The sequence below is a fragment of the Salvia splendens genome, chromosome 2, assembly GCF_004379255.2.
Source record: "Salvia splendens isolate huo1 chromosome 2, SspV2, whole genome shotgun sequence".
Taxonomy (NCBI): domain Eukaryota; kingdom Viridiplantae; phylum Streptophyta; class Magnoliopsida; order Lamiales; family Lamiaceae; genus Salvia; species Salvia splendens.
In genome coordinates this window covers 42,354,385-42,376,422 of record NC_056033.1, presented here as the reverse complement: position 1 = coordinate 42,376,422, position 22,038 = coordinate 42,354,385, and the positions used below count along the sequence as shown (strand labels likewise).

Genomic DNA, 22,038 nt, shown 5'->3' with positions numbered 1-22,038 from the left:
ATCAGCAAGCTTCACTCTAGTTTCAGCTTGCTTGAGAGTGCATAGGCTAACAATATGCAACCAATTTGTTAGGCGGACCTTCAACCTGAATAGAGAGTTTTGTGCTAGTGTGAATGGGAAACGCGTGGCTCCTCAATCTTTTCCGTGTCATTCCAAAATATTTTCATCGCGGGACCAATTTTCTTGATTTATGCATGTTATCCTTGACGAGAGATTTTGGATAAAAAATTGTCCAAAACTTCATGATTGTTTGAGTGTCGAGTATTTCATATGTGAACCCATTACATCTAATTTATATGTGATTTATTTGAATGATTATTTAGTTCCAAGTGTGTACCCTGTGGACTTGTTTGAGCATTTATGGGCAGTCGACAGATTGCAAAGACTTGGAATTTCACGTTATTTTCAGACAGAGATGGGCGAATGTGTCGCATATGTTCACAGGTACAGTCGTACAAGTAAATTATGGAGTATTTTTTGTGGACCAAATAAAAATAAAATTCTTAATTTTGAAAATATTATTGCAAAGATATTGGACCGGAAAAGGGATCTGCTGGGCGAGGAACTCGGAAGTTCAGGACATCGATGACACGGCTATGGCGTTCCGCCTACTGAGGTTGCATGGGTACGAGGTTTCCGCCGGTAATAATACTAATACTTTTTCCATTCACAAAATAAAAGCACATTTTACTATCAATGGATGTATGGAAAGAAAAAGACTCATTTCACTTTTTTCTAGAATTGATAATTGAGTTTTGTACCTTACTACATTATTCAACTCACAATTCCACTATAAAATTAATATACAAAAATGACGATACACATGTCATATTTTTACCATTTTATTATGGACAAATGGTGTATATATAAGATAGCTGAGTAATCTTTTTGTCTCCAGCATGGTTGATCAAAGTGTATGTGTGATTAATTATATTTACATTTGATTTATCTGAAAATAATACACGTGACGTGTTTTGGCGTTTTTGCATGTATGTGTTACGAGTGTATTGTTATTGTATATTAATATTGTTGGATTAGAAAATATGATCGTACATACGTTGTTGTCTACATAGATTAGGACAAATTTCAGATAGGAATTTTTAGATTTCAGTAAAATATTTATATACATATATATATATATATACTCCATTGTTAACAACTACATAATTTTATCATGAAATCTTTTAAATCTTTTTTCAGGATTCCATATGTGAACAATAACATATATCTCGAGCTAGCAAAATTGGACTATAATAATTGCCAGGCGTTACACCAACAAGAATGGAAAGACCTCCAAAAGTAAGAAATTGTGTATACCTTCATTTCTTTTTTTTAATAAATAAAAAAAATCTCCAAATCTTTGATCAATAAATGTTAATTTGATAATTTTGGGGGCAGATGGTGCCGAAATTCGAATTTGGGTGTGTTCGGTTTGAGTGAAGGAAGCCTTATGCAAGCATACTACGTTGTTGCCGCATCAATTTTTGAGTCAGAAAAGTCACTAGAGCGCCTCGCTTGGGCAAAGACTGTGATTTTAATGCAAACTATCACGTCACATTTCAATTCGGCCGAGCAAAAGCGTGCCTTCATCGACGAATTCGAACGTGACAGCGTCCTCACGTATGCAAATGGAGTAAGGTAATCATAGTGACCCTAGTAACTCGAACATCACTTAACTGGTTAGAAAACTGATTCTCTTACCAACTAAGTTATGCATTTATCATCTTGGATTATAAGAAAAATTACTAGAACTTGAAATGGCCATTGGACAGGTACAAAACAAGACCAAATTTGGTGGGGATATTACTCAGAACTCTAAATCAACTTTCATTGGATACATTGTCGGCACAAGGCTGCAACATTCATCAACCATTGAAAGATGCAGTATGTCCAACATTCTCATTCATGTCCAATTTCTCAATAACTATATGTCTATATATACTTATTGTCCAATTATTTTTAATTTTATTATATCGTTGTTCATGTTCCACGTTATCATAAACAAACAAACTACATATATGTAGGTATTAAAAAGTTTTACCCATTCATTGACAGCTAACTTCAATTATTTGCACGTTCATAAAGTTCAAATATACATTTTCCTCGATATTTTTAAAAAATATCGACCTAATTAAATGTAAAAATAATATATTCATTCTCCAAATATAGAGATTTTAGTAACAATACAAGTTTTAATGAAAAAGTAAAAAAGAGACATAAAAAATACTAGTTGAAATAGTGTTAATAGAAAGTAGGATCCACATGTTTATAGTAGTATAATGTGTGATGAAATTTAAAAAAAATAACAGAAATTGACTAATTTTAATAGATAAAAAATAACAGAAAGAGTATAAATTATTTTGACTCTGCCGCCATGGATGAAGACTTGGGAAGGGAGAGGAGGCCGCGACGCGGAGCTATTGGTGCAAACACTAAACCTAAGTGGCAGGGTGAGGACTGAGTCAAAGGAGTTGACATCGTTACACCTGAAATATGATTATCTGATGCAGGTGACTGTTAGTGTCTGCGATAAGCTTCGTCTATTTCAACATCGAAAGGTTTCATTTTTTTCTTCGTCACGTACGCTATCTCATTATTGAAAACGAGATATAACTATAAGTATATTTGTGATGCGGATTTTCGTGTTGTTTTAGGACCGAAATGGGTGCATGGCTGGTGCCGGAGGGATTACGACTTTGGACATAGAATCGGCGATGCAAGAATTAGGGAAATTAGTTGTTACAAAATCTGCAGGTGATTTGGATTCACAAATTAAGCAAAACTTTTTTATTATTGCTAGAAGCTTTTATTGTTCAGCTTATTGTAACATAGGAACTATTAATTTCCATATTTCGAAAGTACTCTTCGAAAGAGTACAATGATCATGTACATGTAAATCAATTTAATTTACAACTATCTTAAAGTATTTAATTGACTGTGATCATAAATCAAGCAATATATATATATATATATATATATATATATTTCATTTCATGGAATGTGGCTATTTAGTGAAAATAAAAGACATTAAATTAAAAAGTGAATTACAAAATTAGCGCCTACGTATGACTGAGTGAACGCTGGAGGTATTCATGTTTCAAAAAATGCATCAGACGCCTCTACGTATGGGTATAATATCATTTAAAATCATTTTTCACTATTTACGGTCTTCAATATCCTTCTCATCCTCCTTTTTTTTCCAAAATGCCACTAAGGGCATTTCGGCCTTTCCAATATTTCATTATTACATTTCATTAATATAAATAAGTATAAATTGTAAGAATATTGTAAAATAAATTATTAAAATATTAATTTTTATATAAACATAATACCAATAAATTATATACTGGAACTATAATACACATATTTCATTGAATGGTTTAATGGTAATTAAATATATTTTATTTTCCAATTATTTTCCTTAAGAAATAATAATAAATATTAAAGTACACTACTAATATATAAAAAATATTTTCTCCACACTCTTTTAAAACTAATTTATACTAGGAATATATAAATATTCTTATTACTATAATATTATCATCGTTAAAAATGACTAACGGCAAGAGGGAGAAGATCTCAAAGTGTTAAATAATGGAAAGACCGGAATGCCCTTGGAGTGGCATTTTGGAAAAAAATTGAGGGTGAGAAGGGCATGAAAGACCGTAAATAGTGAAAATGGACTTCAAATGATATTATACCCATACGTAGAAACGTCTGGTGCATTTTTTGAAACATGAATACCTCCGGCATTTGATTAGCTATACATAGGGGCTAATTTTATAGTTCACTTTAAACTAAATCAGATGGGCTAATTTTATAGTTCACTTTAAACTAAATCAGATGAAAATAGTACTAGTATATTTATTCAAACAAAACAGTACGCGTTTGAGAAAAATCTCGACTTCATTTTATCAACAGATGAAATGATGAATAAATGGATAAATCCGACGTGGCATATATAATGGTGGAAATAATGTGATCACTACACATTATCAATTTCAACAATATGTAATCAGTTAACACAGCTAGCTAATTTCAAACTACTTTATCATGTCAATCACCAACTTTATCAATGCTTCTAGAAATGATCTCCAATTCAATAAACACTGGATAATAAACTACGATGTAGTTTAAACAAACAGACGCAAATGACGATGAAAACGATAATTGTATGGAGTCTTAGGAGTCCCGTTTTTTTTCATTTTAGTCCGTCCACAAATAAGAGTTTTAATTAACTTTTATTTTAAATGGTAAATAGTCATACATTCTACTAACTCATTTCACTCACATTTAATTTGAAATTAATATTGTCTTAACTTTTTCTCACATACTTTTCTTAATATTTTTTAAAGCACGAGCTGAAAAGAAATGAGACTCATACTTGCGGACGGAGGGGTTAGTAATGGTAGTCGGAGTGAAAAAATGTACGTACTATTACTATATACTCCATGTCTTTCATTTTTTTAAAGAGTGAATTATACTAATAGTCCCCGATCTTTTCGAAAAATACACCAATGGTCCCTAAAAAATTTTTATATCATTTTTGGTACGATAAGACTAAAATAACCCTAGGCACCGTTAACGTAAATATTTATAGTTTGAGGGCATTTTAGACCTTGCAACTTTCCCTTTAATTTTTTAAATTTTTTCTTCCATCACCATTTTCTTTTAGAAACTCAATTATACTTTCATTTAAATAATATTTAATGCTTTATAATTTCAAAATTTTAAATAAGAAATAAAATATTTTAATTACGCTTTAATTATTTTTAAAATTAAATATTAGTATTTATTATACAGCTCGATCTCTATGTTTGCGAAGAAAAAATTAACTCTAATAGTAACATTTTTTAATAAAAATATTAAAGTGAACTACAGAAAATTCATTGTGAAATTTATTTTTACTTAAAATTTTACTTAATTTTTTAAAATTTGAGAAGAAAAAATATTATAATGAATTATAATAATTTTTAATGTTATTATACTTAAGTGAAAAATAAATATTTTAATTACATTAATTAAAATAAAGTATAGTGAAAAATATTTTAAGTATAATAATTAAAATTTAAGTAAACTATATCTAACGTAAATTAAAGTGAACTATGGCAAGTAACATTTTTTTACCAAAAATATTAAAGTAAACTATAGTAATTTTTTCATTATAAAGCTTAATCTACGTTATTCAAGTAATTATTTAAAATATTTAGGTCAAATAATTCAAAAGAAATTATTTTATCTTGTAAAGATATAAAATCGACTAATATCATAAATGTAAATATTTTCTATCCGAAAATGTGTTTTTATGTATGTAAAAAAAATGCATGATTGAAGAGATACCAAAATCGTAATTTCTAAATACCAAAAATGTCCTCCATGGAATTTAGGAGATTTTTCAAAATGTAGAGAGATATAAAAGACCGACAAGTACTAAAAATGTAATTTCTAGGGACCAAAAATGATATAAAATTTTTTTGAGACCATTGGTGCATTTTTCAACAAGAACAGAGACTATTAGTGTACTTTACTCTTTTTTTTAAATGTGTGTCTTTTCATTTTTTTTTTCCATGTTGACTATCCAATAAATGGTGTGATTGATATGGCAAATAAATTAGGTTCTAGTCATTGCATAGTTGGCGTGTATAATATCGTGAGGGAGTGCGTCATAAATATGTGTTTTGATTTTTGGATTAAATTTTGATTATATAATTTTGAAATACATAATGTACAAAAACACCATATTTTTCCAATATATACTGCTCCATGTTCTTAATTTGATTTTCGACAATTTCACACATTATTGTAACATTTTTTTCAATAATGATGCAATTCCCGAATTTTATATTTCATCGAAAAATTGTATTAATGTGGACTCCATATCCGACGTGGAAATGAAAATTTCTATATTACACGTGCATATTTACTGTTTAATGGTCCAAAATGCTGTGCAGAGCTTAGACATTGAAAAAAATAATTATATATCTTGTTACCTACCAAATTGCCAAAAATCTAAATTTGTGACATCTATTATTACAGAAAAGGGAAATAGTGGTATTGATCTTGACACTGTGAATTACGTCACAACATTTTACGTGAAACTACTGAAAATAAATTTTCGCTATTTTCAATTTGGATATCACTATTTTAAATTTGCAAAAAATATGAAATACCACAACTTTACCTAAAGATAATCGATATATACCTTAAATTGAGAATATGAGAGGGGCACTTCTAGTTATGGTATAAATATTACTTCCTTCGTCCGTGAATAGGAGTCTCGTTTTTCATTTCGATCTATCCACGAACAATAGTTTCAGTTCATTTTTTTATTATAAATGGTAGTAATATACACTACATTCAACTAACTTTTTTCAACCACTCTTTTTATCATTCTTAAAATTCGCGCCGAGAAGAATTGAGACTCATATTCGCATAACTTATTCTACTCACATTTCATTTCAAAATTATAGGTATAAGTGGAACTTAAATACCATTAACTTTTTTCCATCTATTTTGCTCATCATTTCTTAAAATTCGTGCCAAGAATTATTGAGACTCGTGTTTGGAGACGGAGGGGGAGTATATAACATGATTACCGAAACAATGCTGATTAAACAAAGGAAGGACTGAAAACAACCGACAACACAATCAGTAAATCAGACCGAGAGCGATCCCAAGACCACACAAAAAGATGACAATATCGACAAGATGAATGTCACATTTGTATCGTTCGGAAAAGTGGTATTGGTGAAATGATTTGGAGTGGAGAATGAGAGAGAATACCTAATTATCTCATAAATTTGTAGTGGGGACGATTAGATTGGTGAAATGAAATGGATATATGTCTATGCCACAAATTGGAGATTGAAGGGACATTTAATTAATTGATGAAGAAAGGCTTAATGCATATATATGGTTAATGAAGAATAGAGCGTGGCGATTTGAGCACCAAACAAAAGAAAATATATGGGATCCCACCAAATTGAAAAATCTCATGTTCTTTTTATAGAATGCATATTCATCACCATATCTTTCTCACATTTATGTAGTGCCCACACCCCAACACCTCACCTTCACCTTCACCTTCACCTTCACCTTCACCTTCACCTTTATTCTATCTACTTATCCAACATACATATATAGATAACAGATTTTGTGTGTGTATGTGAGAGAGACTTTAGGTCCAAGGTGTAAAACACCAACTACTAGGTACAAAAGTGGATGCCATAATGCTATTATTTCAATTTTAGGTCAAATTTATAGCCCTATTCTCCACCATAGACCATGGGGCTTACAAAGGGGGACATATACCGAAATGTTGGTATATCATATTTTTATCATATTAAAAACATATCGAAAATATGAAAATTTTCTGTATTATAATTTACTATAGAGTATGATATCGGCTAAAAGATATCAGTACAATAGCGGTATACATATCAATACTTATAACGGTATATATATCTATGCATATCGTATTTTACAGTATAATATACTTTGTAGTACTCTATATATTGAATTTTTCGATACACTACATATGCGACCGATATATACCACCAATACAACATTTAAAATTTAACACCATACCAAATACTATATACTACCACGTTGTGAAACAAGATTTTGATATAATGATATTTTAGTGTGATGTAACAAAATTTGAGCGTAAAAGTACAATATATAGGATATTGGTACGACACGCCTAAAAATCGGTATGGCTGAAATTGATCGTAACAAGTTTAATGTATTCAAAATTTTTTAAGGTAATGGTACATATTTACAAACTTAACTTGTATGGAAACTTTTTTTTTCTAGCATGTTCATTGATATTTATCTAGTGATAAAAACACATTACAATTTATAAATATGAAGAATTTGGGTTTGTATAATGTATATAATTGGGCTTTTATTTCTTGGGCCAACACAGCCTTCCAACTGAGTAAATATATCTGCCTTAGCTGCCCTCCTCAATACTGATCCATTTTCATTTTCTCAACACTAAACCAATTGCAGTTCCATTTATTTATTTCTACTACTATTTTAGTAATATTCTATTGTTTTAAAAATAATATACTAGTAAATTGTTTAGCCTAGTTAACTAAAATGAGGAAGCTTCCATTGTATTTTGCTTGTTAAATTAACATTTGATAAAATCGACCTTTTAGGGGTATTTGCTTCCTAAAAATTTGCGGGAATCCCCACCGCCCTTCGAAATCGCCATGGATAGCCACGACGCCGTCGCCGCCTCTCCCAATCCCAAGCTCAAGCGCCCCTGCTACCCCACCCACACCGAAAATCCAACCTCCGATTCCGATCATTTCGACGCGCTATTGGAGTCTCTCCTCCATTTCCGCGATTCCTCCGCGATCGCTCTCGACCTCGCCGTCGGTCGCATCGTCGAGTCCTGCCCCAGTGATTCCGAGAAGCAAGACGTCGTCGATCGCGCGCTCCGTCTCGGTTCCGCGCTCACTGAAGCGGCCAACCGATCCGCTAGGAGGCTGGCTTCCATGCACAACGCCGCCGTTTGGGCTCTTCCGTCCGATCTCACTATTAAGGTGATTTCTTACTCGAAGATCTAGGTAATATGTAGTAGTTCATAATTTACTGGATTGCGATTAGTTACGCCGAGATCGTGGTGGATCGATTTTCTATTAGCTTTTGATCAATTGAGCTGCATTACTGTTTGCGCAAGTGTCAACATTCTAGCAATGTAAATAATTTGTTGCCGATTCTTTCTGTGCACAAGTTCACTTGAGTTAGTACTTAGTTACCAATTTTATGCATTGAGCTGGAATTGTAGGTCTTCCTGCGATTAGTTACACCGAGATCGTGGTGGATCGATCTTCTATTTGATCAATTGAGTTGCATTACTGTTTGCGTGAGCGTGAACATTATATCAGTATAAATAATTTGTTTTGGATTGCACAAGTTCTCTTGAGTTATTAGTGACCAATTTTCTGAATTGAGCTGAATTTTAGGTATTCCTGCGCGGATGCTGTTTTCTTACTGAATAGATAGAGTTTATCATATAAGAAGTTTCTATCACTTAGGGTTTTTTAAATGATTATGTAGTTAAAATAAGTGGAGGATTTATGATTTATGATTTTCGCATTTACTCTTTGTTCAGGTATTCTCGTTGCTCGATACACAGAGTGTGTGTCATGCTGCTGCTACATGCTACTTCTTCAATAAATGTGCTGCTGATCCATTGTGCTATGCCAATATTAACTTAACCACGACTGTTCCAAGGGTCAATAACGTAGTAGTTTCCACAATGATTCAACGAGCAGGGAAAGTACTGCGGTAAGGGTTATGACCACTAGTTTTTCTTTAGATGAGCTCCTGGGAGAGCTGTTTCTGTGTCTGCTCTATCTTAGAATGTCTGGATATTTCTTTTTTACTTCAGTTAGTGTGTGGGCTGAGATTATGTGTCCTGATCGATTCAATAAAGCATTTAGTTTAGTATTCCAGTACAAGAATTGGTATCTATCTGCTTTCAAGTTTGGTAATAAATCACACTACGGATTTGAGAATCATCAGCGCTATGCTTGTTTTTAGCTTTTTTTGTGATGCTTTATCTAGAAATGGCTGGCCATTGCGAAATGCTTGAATATTTGCAAATCCTCATAACCTGCATTTATGTGAAAGGGGTATCTGCAGATGTTTAATAGTACATGTCACAATGCTGCACCACAAACTTTGACCATCTTACCGTTTGTAGGTCCCTTAAGCTTGGGATTGTCCCTAGCCCACCTGTTGCATCACTAGGTTCGTCTCAAGCACTCATTTATTCTATGAGAAATTCATCAGATACAACAGAATTTTCATGGAATGATAAAAGGCCGAGACAGGGAAAGGAGACATTTGTACTTACTAGGTCTTGCTTGGCACCATTGATCAGTGATGGTGGTGCTCCAGGGTAACATTTGTTGCTTTATATTTCTAGTATTTCATAAAAAGGTCTTTCCATTTACTGTTTTACTTATCTTCCTGTCTTCAATTTTTCAGGGCTCTTCTGAAAAAGTTACACCTTTATAACATAGAAAGAATGGACAATTCAGCATTGGGAGCTGCTATATCAGCTTGCCCTTCTTTGCTTGATCTAGAAATTGTTGGCTTGTGAGTGTCAATTTCTATTAGTTGCTTGTAATTCTGAGTTGGTGTCTACGTGTTATTTTATTGTTAACTCTCGATGCACATATTCAGAGAGACATACCTATTGGTGAATGAAATATTATGGAGTAGTATATTTATACAGATATGATGCATTAAGGATGAAACCCAAAAGTTAATTTGCCCATATGGGTAACAGTTGTTCTGACATGAGTATACATCTTCTTTGCAGACATGTGGAGCTGCGGCATACCCTGGAGTCTGTGAGTAGATCCTGTCCCCTAATAGGACGTCTATATTTTGAATCTTCGAAAACAGGTGCATAATTGTCCAGACTTCAGCCACGTTTTGCAGGTCAAAAGATATTTTGCCCATGTATTTTTACCTTTCAGGTAGAGATGACAGCTTAAAATTAGCAACATGCAATGACATAGTCAACAATTGCCCATATTTATCCTCGTTAGCACTTCGAGGGTTTAAATTGCATGACCCTAAAGTCCGTGTTCTTGTCAAGGTATGCTTCCATTTCCTTTCATTCACCTTTTTGTCTTCTCCCACTAGTTTTGAATAGGGTTTGTATTCTCCCACTACTTTGTCCATGCAGGGATTGCGTAATTTGAAGTTTGTTGACTTTACAATGTCCTATGCCATCACAGGTGAATTTCTTAGGTATGTGGAGTTGCCTTGGATATTGAAGGACCTTTTTTTTTCCCTTTGTCCTCTTCATACACATGACATCCTTCATGTTTTTTACTTTCTGCTTGTAGAAACCTAGGTGGCAGTGGAGGTGGAAGCTTACTGGAAGTTTTGATTTTACGGGATTGTATGCATTTGAGAGAAGTAAGGAATTGAGTATTTTTAGTAAATATGACAATAGTATATTTATATAGTTTTCAAAATTTGAGCTGTATCATTCAGGCAGAAGTTTCCAGGTTGCTTTCGGCGATTCTTGCAGGACGTTTCAAGCTTCTTAAGCACCTTGTGAGTATCCAATCTCACCAATGTCATAAATCTTAATCTTTTCCATTTTTTTCCTGTGTCCAAGTAATTAATTCTCGTTGCCTGTTGATAGGATGTATCCAATCGAGAGGGGCTTGCATCTGATGATGACTGGTACCAGAGATGTTACACTCCAAGGTACATGCTGATATATGTTGCTGCTGCAACTTTGAATTTTATCTCTTCGAACTACAGTGACGCAACAATTATGCAGTTTCATGTCTTTACACGAGTTACTGGAAGAAAGGCCCAATTTAAAGGTGTTTGCAGATTTTCCTGCCGAAGGAAGGTAACGAATTTCTCTGTTCTTGTTACATGTGAACTTCGTATAGTAGATGTTTTTCCAGTAGTTTACTCAAATATGAAGTCCTGTTTCTCAAGCTCAGCTTTGTGGAAGAGCCAATGACCAGCAGTGATGTCAACAATGATACCAACTCACCCTCTGGGGAATATGCATTCACTACCTCATCGGAGAGCAGTTATAATAGCGACCACAGTAGTGGCAACGAGGACTACCCTAATGCCGGGTTTCCAGTCCATGATGAGAGTTCAGATGAGGTGGATGATTTATAGAGAGAGAGAGAGAGAGATGTCAACATCTCGGTCCAGTGGAACCGGCTGTATAACTGGTACAATCTCCGCATCAACTCATCAGGTCACGAGATGAAACTGTTGCATAAATTAATCCACGTGATGTTGCTGCTTTTTCAATTTAATGAAACCATGTTTCTGGTCATGAGGAATTCTAATTCGTATACTTCATTGCAAGCTATCAGGTGTCCCGACTCCTGTCGATACTTCTACACGCAATGCAAATTCAGTGCGATCCTTATTGCATTAACACTCGGATATTCATTCTCCGAGCACAATTCAGCGGCTGCTGCGTAGATTGTGATTTTTTTATAGTTCACAGGCGTGCATATACACACTCACATTCTTGTTTACGAGGACCTGCAGATTGTCGTAAGGTGTCTTGATAGTTTGCTCAGGTTTCAAGCTTTGTTTTTCATTTGAACCTGCAGAAACGATCATAGGAGTATTTATTATCTCAATCTCTATTATTTTTTACTTGACTGGTTTCAGTCTTTTGCTTATAAATTGGAATTTACTGGTGTATTAATAATTGATAAATTGGAATATATTTAACCAAAAAAAGGATCTAATAAAACTACTAAAACTATAACTTTTTGAAAATAAATTCGAAGTAAAAGGACATGTGGTTATGTTTTGTGCTTGTCTTACATGATAAAGAAATATCGAAATAAAAAAATACCAAAGTAAAATCAACTGGCGAATATGTAAATCCCTCCATAATTTAAAAAGTTGAAAAATTGTACCACATTTATTATTTCACCATAATTCGGTCGTAACTTAGGTCGTAATTGTTGCTATTATTTGCAACTGAATCTTTTTATCAAAAAAAATTTGCAACTATATCTTAGACTGTAAATTACTAAAAGTTTTTTCCTTGAATTATAATTGTGAGTTAGGAGTAGTATTAATTTACTTAAATAAAAACACAACATTACAATGGTAGTGAATAAAGCTGTTAGTTATAAAGAGAAAAATGGGGCGCAACACCGATGCTTCACCGGCAGCCATGTCCACCACCCAGCCACCGGCGGCGATCCCAGAGAGTGAACGTCAGTGTATAGGACACGAACAAGAAGCAAGTCCTACATATGAAAAGTTTCATGAATAAACTAAGGCTCCGTTCGGTGCCACAAAATTGTGGCTGTAGAATTGGAATTGGAGCCTTTAATTCCAAATCCGATGTTCGGCACCGCAAATTATTTAGATTTGGAATTGAATTACAATTCCAATTCCTCTCAATTCCACAATTTGAATTCCACGTCAAAAGTAGAAAATGAAATTTCAAATAATTCTAAAATTAAACAGTTTCACACACTACATAAACACACCACACACACAGTAACACACACACAAAAACACACAGTCACACACCGTAACACACACTGTCACACACTAAAACACACACAGAGTAACACACACTGTCACACACACACACAGAGTAACACACACATTCACACACACACACACACAGTCATACACATTAACACACACGCAGTCACATACACACACAACATTAACACACATAGTCTCTCTCTCTCACACACAAACAAACACTGTCGCACACACACTACACATATTACACACTCATGTGAGTGTGTGCATAATTTCTATAAATTCAATATCCTATCATTTTTACCGAACAAAAGGATTTGGAATTGAATTTAAATTCAATTCCGTAGAATTCTAATTCCAATTCAATTCCAATTTCGTGTACCGAACGGACCCTAAAAAAACATTAGAAATGATGGATTTTGAGAATATGCTATTTGACCAAAACTTAACAAATTTGATAGACGCTACTCATACTAACAAAACACATCTTTTTTTCCCAACGTTTATCTCATAAGAACTCCAAAATTAAACGTGTTTAGTATAGAGCAATTCTTTGGGATGAGTGATCACCTAGAAAGTTTCTCTTGAGCGTATACGTAAAGACAAAACATGTTAACTTGTTTAGGAAGTCTAGTCGTTACACATATTATTATATTAACTTGTTTATTCACTTGTTGCATAAATAATCAATCCCCTTAAGTGACACGTTTTCTATTTTACGAAGTCCCACTTAAAATGACACATTTCTAAAAATGAAATACCACACTCATACTTTATTATCTTTTTCTTTTTCACTTAACACATAAAACCGATTTAACCAATAGTACATAAAACTTTATATCAGAATAAAAATACTCCGCTTAAATGGGACTGATGTAGTAGTATAATTATTGAGGTTGAATAATTCATCAATAATTTATTAAACTAAAATTACTATAAAATCAAGTTATAACACTCCACTACACTAGACTAGACCAATCTTCCATTCTTGCTTGACCATGAGGTTTCCAATGCAAAAAGTTTGTGACCAACGACATTATAATTAGGCTACATCTAAGGCCCATTATAAAATATTTAAAAAAACATTTATTTAGGCCCAATTGAGCCCAGAACCAATAAATATGAACTAGAAAGCCCTAGGGTTAAAGCTCTCGCAGAGAACCACGCATCTCAGCTTCCAACAGCAGCGGCATTCGGCTATCTGCTTCAACCATACCGTAATCTCTCGAATTCTCTGTCGCTCAGATTTTCCTTTTAGTATTGCATTGTTAAATACGTAGATAGTCTTCTCCATTCAGTTCGAAATCAAAAAATCGAGGTGAATTAGGTTAATATTTCCTCTTTGTTACAGCAAAATGGCGGACAAGGCAGTTACTATCAGGACCAGGAAGTTCATGACTAACCGTCTCCTCTCCAGGAAGCAATTTGTATGTATTGCCAGATTTTTTTTATGATGATTGTCGCAGTTTAGCTCACTGATTTGAAACTCTGTTTTCTGTTTGTGATTGTGTTGTAGATCATTGATGTATTGCATCCAGGAAGGGCCAATGTTTCTAAGGTTTGTTCTCGTTTAATTTATACGTTTTGTTATGTTACGTTATTGTATTCTTCTGTTTTTTACTTTTCTTTTTCAATTGATTATATGACCTTTTAGGGGAAATGATCTGCCTGTATCAAAGTTATAGGAGTACGTCAATTTCTATGTTCTTAGCAATGTTTCAATTCTAGGGCACAGTTATTCATCCCAATAAATTTAGTGTTTATGTATAGGGGGCTGTATTGAAATTTTACGTATAGCGATAATGCTTTGAAGTTGCTTAGGTAGTTTATGAGCAAATTTATAAGATTTGTTAACTAAGTATTTCTGCCATTTGATATGTTTTTCTTTGATAGTATAAATGTAATTTCATTTACTTTTCCCCAAATAATTTCGTATTCACTTAGTTCAATATGTAATTGCTTTAGGCCGAGTTGAAGGAGAAGTTGGCAAGGATGTACGAGGTTAAGGACACGAATGCCATCTTTGTATTCAAGTTCAGGACCCACTTTGGTGGTGGCAAATCTACTGGTTTTGGGTTGATCTATGATTCTGTTGAGAATGCTAAGAAATTCGAGCCTAAGTACAGGCTAATCAGGGTAACAACCTCACTTCATTCACTTTATTTGTGTGTGTAGTTCAAACTTTTGTCAAGCATTTTGTTCATGAATGATATGATATGTTCTGAATAAGTATTGACTGATTAGACTACAATCTTGGCCAGATGTTCAGTTTATATGTTCAATCTTTTGTGCTGCCATAATTGGCCACCATTGTTATCATCAGATTATCTGAATAACCTCTACAGTCATGAACTTCACACTAGTTATTTTCCTTATTCGGATACATCGTTTATGTGTGGAATTTTTGTTTGCAGAATGGTCTTGACACCAAGATTGAGAAGTCAAGGAAGCAGATGAAGGAAAGGAAGAACAGGGCAAAGAAAATCCGTGGTGTCAAGAAGGTGTGATATTGTATCCCTTCAACTAAATTGCCGTACCTTTTCGTGTGCTAATTGTGCTGTAATTTTTTTTGCAGACTAAAGCCGGAGATGCTGCTAAGGCTGGCAAGAAAAAATAAGTTTTATGATATTTCACTTTCATGGATTTGGAGTTGTGACGATTTTCTTATGACAGAATATTTTGTTTTGTCTTAATGTTAATTTAGCTACTCGTTTAATGTTTAACTGGCACAATATTTTTGGATTGTTACTGGAGTCTTGAACATTATTAAAGATGTTGTGTATCGTAATTATGATTAAAACATTGCTGAAATGCAATTTTTTATATACTCTGTCGGAGTACTGCATTGTTTTTAAATTTTCAAAAAAAAGAGTTTTGTTTTTTATTTTCTTTTATATTTGGAGAGTTTCTTGTAAGAACCAATCTTGGGAGAACTCTCGTAATTCCTTTTTGAATGTAATCAAAATACTAGTAAAATATTTATGATTTATACAAACTCATGTTTTAAAATTTTAAAATACAGAAAAAAATTTTATTTTCTAAAATTTGGTATAATTAAATTTCATCGACCAGTATCGATTTTATGGAATGAATCGGGATTTGGATTTTCGTAGGAAACTCTTTTTGACAACACGTTTCTAATGGTATACAATACAATATAGTAGTATATAAATCTATTTATGATTAAATCGAAAAATTTGAGTTATGTGACTACATTCTATAAATTTAAGATTACTTTTGGTGGTTAAAACTTAAAACCAATGTTATGAGTATTATTAGAAAACTAATATCCATAATTTTCATGAGTCATTTCGATTTAGAAGAACCGAGTTATTAGCCAACAAAAATTGGACTATTATAAAACAATAACATTAGTTAAACAATTACAAGCAATCAAATTTATTTTTATGACAAAAAAAGACAAATTTTAAGAATTTTAAAATATACTACTAGCTAATTTAATTTGATATAATTTCGTTTAAAATTTAACTTTAATTTTTTTATTGAATAGAAGAAAAGAAACTGTAGATTAGCATCCACAATAGCCGGGACGGAAGTCCAACCGGCGTGCGCGACGTCCGTCCCGGACATCCGCTATTGCATGAAAAACGACGGACGCAGACGTCTGCGATGGACGAGAGGTCGTCCGTCGGTTTCGGCGGACGTCCGTCCCGACGTCCGCTATTGCGGCGTCACGACAGACGTCGGGGCGGACGTCCGAATTTTTGATTTTTTTAAAATTCTATATATACGGCTCGTTGCACTTCATTTCATTCGCACCACTTGTATTGACTAGTTTCTCTTCTTTCTCTCTACGTTTCTATCGATAGATCCAAAATGGCTAGTGGTAGTGGTAGTGGTGCGAGTGGTAATGGTGGTGATGCTGTTGACAGAAGGCGGCAAATAGCGGCACGGTTGAGGGCTTATACGTCCGACGAGGTACATTATCGGATACGAGAGCACCTGCAGCGGCATCTGCATCCGGTGGTACCACACCCTATCATCCATCGTCGAGCTGTTATACCCCAGGACCACGTCGCTGCACATCGCCGGTTGTTTGAGGACTACTTCACGGAGGAGCCGCGGTTTGGGGATAACTTTTTTCGGCGACGTTTTAGAATGCACTGGCCGCTATTCATGAGTATCGTGAACGTTTTAGAGCGTCGGTACAATTATTTCAGGTTCAGGAAGGATGCGAGTGGTAGACCCGGTCACACGCCTATACAGAAGTGCACTACCGCAATCAGGCAGCTAGCATACGGAGGCGCAACCGACATGTTCGACGAGTACCTCCACATCGGCGAGACGACTACCCGCGAGTGTCTGATGTACTTTTGTCAGGGCGTTATTGAGATATACAGGGAAAGGTATCTTCGGAAGGCTACCCCCGAAGACTGCCAGACTCAGATGGATATGCACGAGAATCAGCACGGGTTTCTGAGAATGTTGGGAAGCATAGATTGTATGCATTAGGAGTGGAAGAACTGCCCCGCCGCTTGGAAATGGTTGTACACTACTGGTTTCAAAGGCAAAAATCCCACAATGATCCTCGAAGCTGTAGCTGACTACCGGCTATGGATTTGGTATGCGTATTTTGGAGTATCCGAGTTGAACAACGACCTCAAAGTCCTAAATTCGTCGCCCCTTTTCAACGAGCAGTGCATGGGAGTTGGTCCGGCTGTCAGTTTCGTCGCCAACGGCAACCAGCACAATATGTGCTACTATTTGGCGGATGAGATATACCCTAGTTTGCCCGTCTTTGTGAAGACGATCAGATGTCCAATCGATGAAAAGAAGGTCTACTTTGCGAGCCGACAGGAGGCGGCCTGCATGGATGTGGAGCGGGCATTTGGTGTGCTACAAGCTCGATGGGCGGCAATGAAGGTTCCAATACGGATGTGGTATCCTGAGTGCATCGCTGACGTCATGTACGCATGTATTATGTTGCACAACATGATTGTCGAAAAATGAAGGTCCAACGCTGACTGATTGGACTAATGATGATGCTGATGCCGCCGGTCAAGCCACGGCGTGGCCACCGCCAATATACGAATGGGGATACCTCATGGGAACGCCGATCGGATCAGTGCATTTGCCGACTTGCCCCAACAAGAAGCCCATATTCGACTCAAGAATGATATAATTGAAGAGTTGTGGACGCGGTGGGGTGCACGTTGAACAATGTATTTAATTATGTATTTTTTAATTTAAATATGTATTTTTTTATTTAATTATGTATGTTTTTTTAAAATAAAATCGTCACTTTGTCTTCGTATTCGTGTCGAAAATTTAATTCCGTAATTGTTAATTTGTGAATTTGTGAATTTTAGGATGTCCGTCGGGATGTCCGCTATTGTGGAGTGAGATGTCCTTATGACGTGGCAGTGCTGTGGGATGTGGGATATCCCTATGACGTGACAGGAGGTGTGTTGGGATGTCCGCTGGGCCTATTGTGGATGTTCTAACTATGGAGGCTAAAGTGTAATTATTTCGAGTATAATTGTGATTAATATACTTAAATAAAAACACATCATAACAATGGCGGCGAATAAAGCTTTTTAGTTATAAAGAGAAAAATTGGCGCAACGCCGGCAGCGGCAGCCATGTCCAGCACCCAGCCACCGGCGGCGATCCGCCCCTACCGCCTTCGTAAAATACTCTCCAACCACACCCTCGCCGTATCCTGCGTGAAATTCTCCAACGACGGCTCTCTGTTCGCCTCCGCCTCCCTGGATCAAACCCTAATCGTCTACTCCACCCAAACCCTAACCCAAATCTCCCACCTAATCGGCCACTCCGAGGGCGTCAGCGACCTCTCCTGGTCCTCCGACTCCACCTACATCTGCTCCGCCTCCGACGACCGCACCCTCCGCATCTGGCTCGTCCGCACCGCCGAGTGCGTCAAGATCCTCCGCGGCCACACCGACAGGGTTTTCTGCGTCAATTTCAACACGCAGTCCAATCTCCTCGTCTCCGGGGGCTTCGACGACACCGTTAGGGTTTGGGACGTCAAGACGGGCAAGGCGGTGCACGTCATCCGTGCGCACACCATGCCCGTCACCTCCGCCAGTTTCAACAGAGACGGTAATTTGATCGTTTCCGGGAGCCATGACGGCTCCTGTAAGGTTTGGGATGCGGATACCGGGGCGTGGGTGAAGACGCTGATTGATGTCACGGTGCCAGCGGTCTCGTTTGCCAAGTTCTCGCCCAATGGCAAGTTTGTCCTTGTTGCAACGCTTGATGATAATCTTGTAAGTTTTTTTGTAACCTCGATGTTGATTCGTGTATGGAATTGGAAGTATTAGGCTCTGCGTTATCAATTGTGTTAAGTATGAGCTGAAGAGATCACTGACAAATCGAGCTTCCAAATTTTGAAATTTTTGCAAAGCTTAATTTTTTATTAGTGTATGGATTTGGAAGTATTAGGATTTGCATTATCAGTTGTGTTAGATGTGAGCTGAAGAGATCATTGAAAATTCTTGTTTCCAAATCTGGCTTTTGTTGCAGGATTTGAACTTTTTGCAAAGCTTAATTGTTGATTCGTGTATGGATTTGGAAGTATTACGATTTGCATTATGCTGTGTTAGATGTGAGTTGAAGAGATAATTGACAAATTGTGCTTCCAAAATTTGCCTCTTTGTTACATGTAGGCGGATAGCATTTACAGTTTACCTATTTATGCATATTAGAGAAAATATATTGAGCTTTTATGTATGGAGTTGGAAGTATTAGGCTTTGCATTATCAACTTTGTTAGATGAGAGTTGAGGAGATCATTGACAAATCGGGCTTCCGAATTTTGCTTTTGTTACAGGATTTGAACTTAACAGAGGGGAAATGATTTGGCTTTTTTTCTGTATCAAATTTGCTTGTATGTAGGCAGATAGCATTTACAGTTTGCCTATTTATGCATATTAGACTTTGATGTGTGCTTAGAATGAGAGAAATTGTTAAAATTTTGGGTCTTTAGTATCTTTTGTTTGGAATACAATGACCAGTGTTTGGATAGGTTGATAGCACTTTGGTGGGTATAATTGGATTAATCACTGTCAGAGTTTATTTCGAGTGGTGGTGGTACAGTTTAGTTCTAACATATGAATTTTCTTGATTGCAGAAGTTATGGAACCACGCAGCTGGGAAGAGTATGAGGTTATATACAGGCCACACGAACAGAGTCTACTGCATAACTCCAACATTTTCTGTCAGCAGCGACAGCGAAAAGTTAATTGTCAGTGGCTCCGAGGATAAGTGTGTATACTTATGGAATTTACAGGGGAAAATGCTCCAGAAACTCGAAGGCCATACAGATACTGTTATTTCTGTAGCATGTCACCCCACAGTGAATATGATTATATCTGCGGGACTTGAGAAGGACAAGACGGTGAGGGTTTGGGTTCAGCAATAATATATATGGAGACATAGTTAGCAAGCACTAGCAGGTTAGTGGTTTTTCTCTGTAAATGGCTAGAGGATCAGTTTTCTATTCCTTTGGATGGTGATTACACTCAATAGTAGATCAGTAGTTATTGTTGGGTGATTTGTTAATATGTCTGAGCATTTGGATCTCCTTCCATGTTTATGCTCTGCATTTGTTTTGAAACTGGTTTAAATTTGAATTGTACTATGCCAGTGCTTTCCATCATATAATGCTTCTTTTCTTTGCTTGGATGTCGGTCGAGCTTTTGAGGTTGCATCTTTAGCTTCTTTGTGATAGTATCTCTATTAGTGCCACAAAACATGTTTTTTTGTGGTGTTTGATGTATCTTCTGTTTAGCTTTCTGAATTTTGCATTGATAAAACAACGTGATAGAAAGAAATTGCTGACACTGTTTGCAACTGAAGTCCAGGAATAGCATTTTCATTAGTATAGTCAAAAATTTGATGTTATGTTTGCAGCTCGGAATATGTTTTAACACCAGATTACTAGATATTTTTCCTACAAATATCTGCAGATTATTATCAACAAGTTATTGTTTTGCAAATTTTACCCCAATAAAAATTTTAAGCATACCAGGAATTGTCCGATCTAAACTCTTTAGATTTATCAATATCAATCAATATACACCTAAATCTATTATGCAAAACTTGCATCTCGAGAGTTGGATACTTTCAAATTACAATTCAAGACAAAAATGTTTGAGCATTACATAAAGCCAATAAAACTTTCTCCTACTTTAATCATTCAATTTAGTGTTAGATACTCCTTTTAAAAAATGCTTACCAATTTTTGGTGTCTAGAGTAAGAGATGGATGGCGTTGGAGAAGTCATGTTAGCAATTCAGAGAGCAATTTATCGTTTCATAATAATTTAATGCAGTTTTTCTCTTCTCTCTTTCTCTCTACGTTAGGTTAAGATCCAATAGGGTTTTCTTATATTGCTTATAGCATCATAATCCAAAATCATGACCAAATCTCCACCCTTAGATTTTAAAATGAGTGGATGAGATTAAATCTTATGAATCTCAATAAATAGTAGACAATATATCAACAAAATGTAAGATCGTCATTCTGTTATCATATCATAATTTTCGTGTTTATTTTTATATCAACATAGTGTATTACAAATATCAACACAACGACATGAGTATTTCAGCCCAAGTACACGAAAATATCAACACAGATTTATTGAGATTTTACATGCATTATATTGAGATTTTATATGCTAACAGAATGACGATCTTACATTTTGTTGTATTTGTTGATAAAAAATTTGCTTATCAACATATATGAAAACTGAAATAAAAATCATCAAATTTCATCGTCCGAAAGTCGTCGGAACATATGCAATGAGATCTCGTTAGAATCCTTATAAAATTACCTTTAATTTGATATATTTTTTGCGAAAAAAAAATTTTAATTGAGAGAGTTACGTAAATTTAAAGTTTTAAGATAATTTTAATAAGAGAGAATTGACATTAATACCCTTTAATTTTATTTAATAATTATTTAAAATTAAAATATAATCCACTTGGCATTATATCAACCACTAGATCTCCTAATC

At 35.2% G+C, this 22,038-nt stretch overlaps 5 protein-coding genes across 10 annotated transcripts; all 5 read left to right on the top strand.

The window, feature by feature from the left end:
- Positions 1 to 1,174: 1,174 nt before the first annotated feature.
- Positions 1,175 to 2,882, top strand: LOC121780202 (ent-copalyl diphosphate synthase, chloroplastic-like). Its single transcript, XM_042177731.1, has 5 exons — positions 1,175 to 1,299; positions 1,399 to 1,638; positions 1,773 to 1,884; positions 2,385 to 2,558; positions 2,655 to 2,882. The coding sequence occupies exons 1-5, from the start codon at positions 1,175 to 1,177 to the stop codon at positions 2,880 to 2,882; spliced, it is 879 nt and encodes a 292-aa protein (XP_042033665.1).
- Positions 2,883 to 8,115: 5,233 nt separating this feature from the next.
- On the top strand, positions 8,116 to 12,194 carry LOC121767279 (F-box protein SKIP17-like). Of its 6 annotated transcripts, none has more exons than XR_006043059.1 (13): positions 8,120 to 8,555; positions 9,128 to 9,303; positions 9,722 to 9,919; positions 10,009 to 10,119; positions 10,346 to 10,431; positions 10,506 to 10,627; positions 10,718 to 10,782; positions 10,881 to 10,953; positions 11,032 to 11,094; positions 11,186 to 11,250; positions 11,327 to 11,401; positions 11,499 to 11,741; positions 11,889 to 12,194. XR_006043059.1 is itself a non-coding variant. In XM_042163551.1 (12 exons), exons 1-11 carry the CDS (start codon positions 8,220 to 8,222, stop codon positions 11,368 to 11,370), a joined length of 1,335 nt encoding a protein of 444 aa, XP_042019485.1. In that variant the 5' UTR covers positions 8,116 to 8,219; the 3' UTR covers positions 11,371 to 11,401; positions 11,494 to 11,632. The 6 variants fall into 6 exon arrangements, 4 of the variants coding, with proteins under 4 accessions (XP_042019485.1, XP_042019469.1, XP_042019477.1 ...); XR_006043060.1 differs by having other exon boundaries at positions 11,499 to 11,767; XM_042163551.1 differs by lacking the exon at positions 11,889 to 12,194 and having other exon boundaries at positions 8,116 to 8,555; positions 11,036 to 11,094; positions 11,494 to 11,632.
- Positions 12,195 to 14,136: 1,942 nt separating this feature from the next.
- On the top strand, positions 14,137 to 15,865 carry LOC121767269 (40S ribosomal protein S24-1). The gene is made up of 6 exons (XM_042163511.1): positions 14,137 to 14,255; positions 14,390 to 14,465; positions 14,555 to 14,596; positions 15,004 to 15,174; positions 15,453 to 15,539; positions 15,614 to 15,865. The coding sequence occupies exons 2-6, from the start codon at positions 14,394 to 14,396 to the stop codon at positions 15,653 to 15,655; spliced, it is 414 nt and encodes a 137-aa protein (XP_042019445.1). The 5' UTR covers positions 14,137 to 14,255; positions 14,390 to 14,393; the 3' UTR covers positions 15,656 to 15,865.
- A 1,010-nt stretch (positions 15,866 to 16,875) lies between these two features.
- On the top strand, positions 16,876 to 18,181 carry LOC121780193. Its single transcript, XM_042177719.1, has 2 exons — positions 16,876 to 17,500; positions 18,012 to 18,181. The coding sequence occupies exons 1-2, from the start codon at positions 16,876 to 16,878 to the stop codon at positions 18,179 to 18,181; spliced, it is 795 nt and encodes a 264-aa protein (XP_042033653.1).
- A 385-nt stretch (positions 18,182 to 18,566) lies between these two features.
- On the top strand, positions 18,567 to 20,705 carry LOC121767261 (COMPASS-like H3K4 histone methylase component WDR5B). Its single transcript, XM_042163500.1, has 2 exons — positions 18,567 to 19,289; positions 20,152 to 20,705. Exons 1-2 carry the CDS (start codon positions 18,642 to 18,644, stop codon positions 20,440 to 20,442), a joined length of 939 nt encoding a protein of 312 aa, XP_042019434.1. The 5' UTR covers positions 18,567 to 18,641; the 3' UTR covers positions 20,443 to 20,705.
- The last annotated feature ends 1,333 nt before the right edge of the window (positions 20,706 to 22,038 follow it).

Excerpts from the sequence above, each read along its gene's own strand:
- LOC121780202 (XM_042177731.1), top strand. The coding sequence starts at position 1,175 with ATGAAATCTTTTAAATCTTTTTTCAGGATTCCATATGTGAACAATAAC. Across the intron at positions 1,300-1,398 it reads GAATGGAAAGACCTCCAAAA|ATGGTGCCGAAATTCGAATT; the intron begins GTAAGAAATTGT and ends TTTTGGGGGCAG. Across the intron at positions 2,559-2,654 it reads GTCTATTTCAACATCGAAAG|GACCGAAATGGGTGCATGGC; the intron begins GTTTCATTTTTT and ends GTGTTGTTTTAG.
- LOC121767279 (XM_042163522.1), top strand. The coding sequence starts at position 8,220 with ATGGATAGCCACGACGCCGTCGCCGCCTCTCCCAATCCCAAGCTCAAG. Across the intron at positions 10,120-10,345 it reads GATCTAGAAATTGTTGGCTT|ACATGTGGAGCTGCGGCATA; the intron begins GTGAGTGTCAAT and ends TCTTCTTTGCAG. Across the intron at positions 11,251-11,326 it reads CAGAGATGTTACACTCCAAG|TTTCATGTCTTTACACGAGT; the intron begins GTACATGCTGAT and ends ACAATTATGCAG.
- LOC121767269 (XM_042163511.1), top strand. The coding sequence starts at position 14,394 with ATGGCGGACAAGGCAGTTACTATCAGGACCAGGAAGTTCATGACTAAC. Across the intron at positions 14,597-15,003 it reads GAAGGGCCAATGTTTCTAAG|GCCGAGTTGAAGGAGAAGTT; the intron begins GTTTGTTCTCGT and ends TAATTGCTTTAG. Across the intron at positions 15,540-15,613 it reads AAATCCGTGGTGTCAAGAAG|ACTAAAGCCGGAGATGCTGC; the intron begins GTGTGATATTGT and ends TTTTTTTTGCAG.
- LOC121780193 (XM_042177719.1), top strand. The coding sequence starts at position 16,876 with ATGGCTAGTGGTAGTGGTAGTGGTGCGAGTGGTAATGGTGGTGATGCT. Across the intron at positions 17,501-18,011 it reads AATGTTGGGAAGCATAGATT|GTCCAACGCTGACTGATTGG; the intron begins GTATGCATTAGG and ends CGAAAAATGAAG.
- LOC121767261 (XM_042163500.1), top strand. The coding sequence starts at position 18,642 with ATGTCCAGCACCCAGCCACCGGCGGCGATCCGCCCCTACCGCCTTCGT. Across the intron at positions 19,290-20,151 it reads CAACGCTTGATGATAATCTT|AAGTTATGGAACCACGCAGC; the intron begins GTAAGTTTTTTT and ends TCTTGATTGCAG.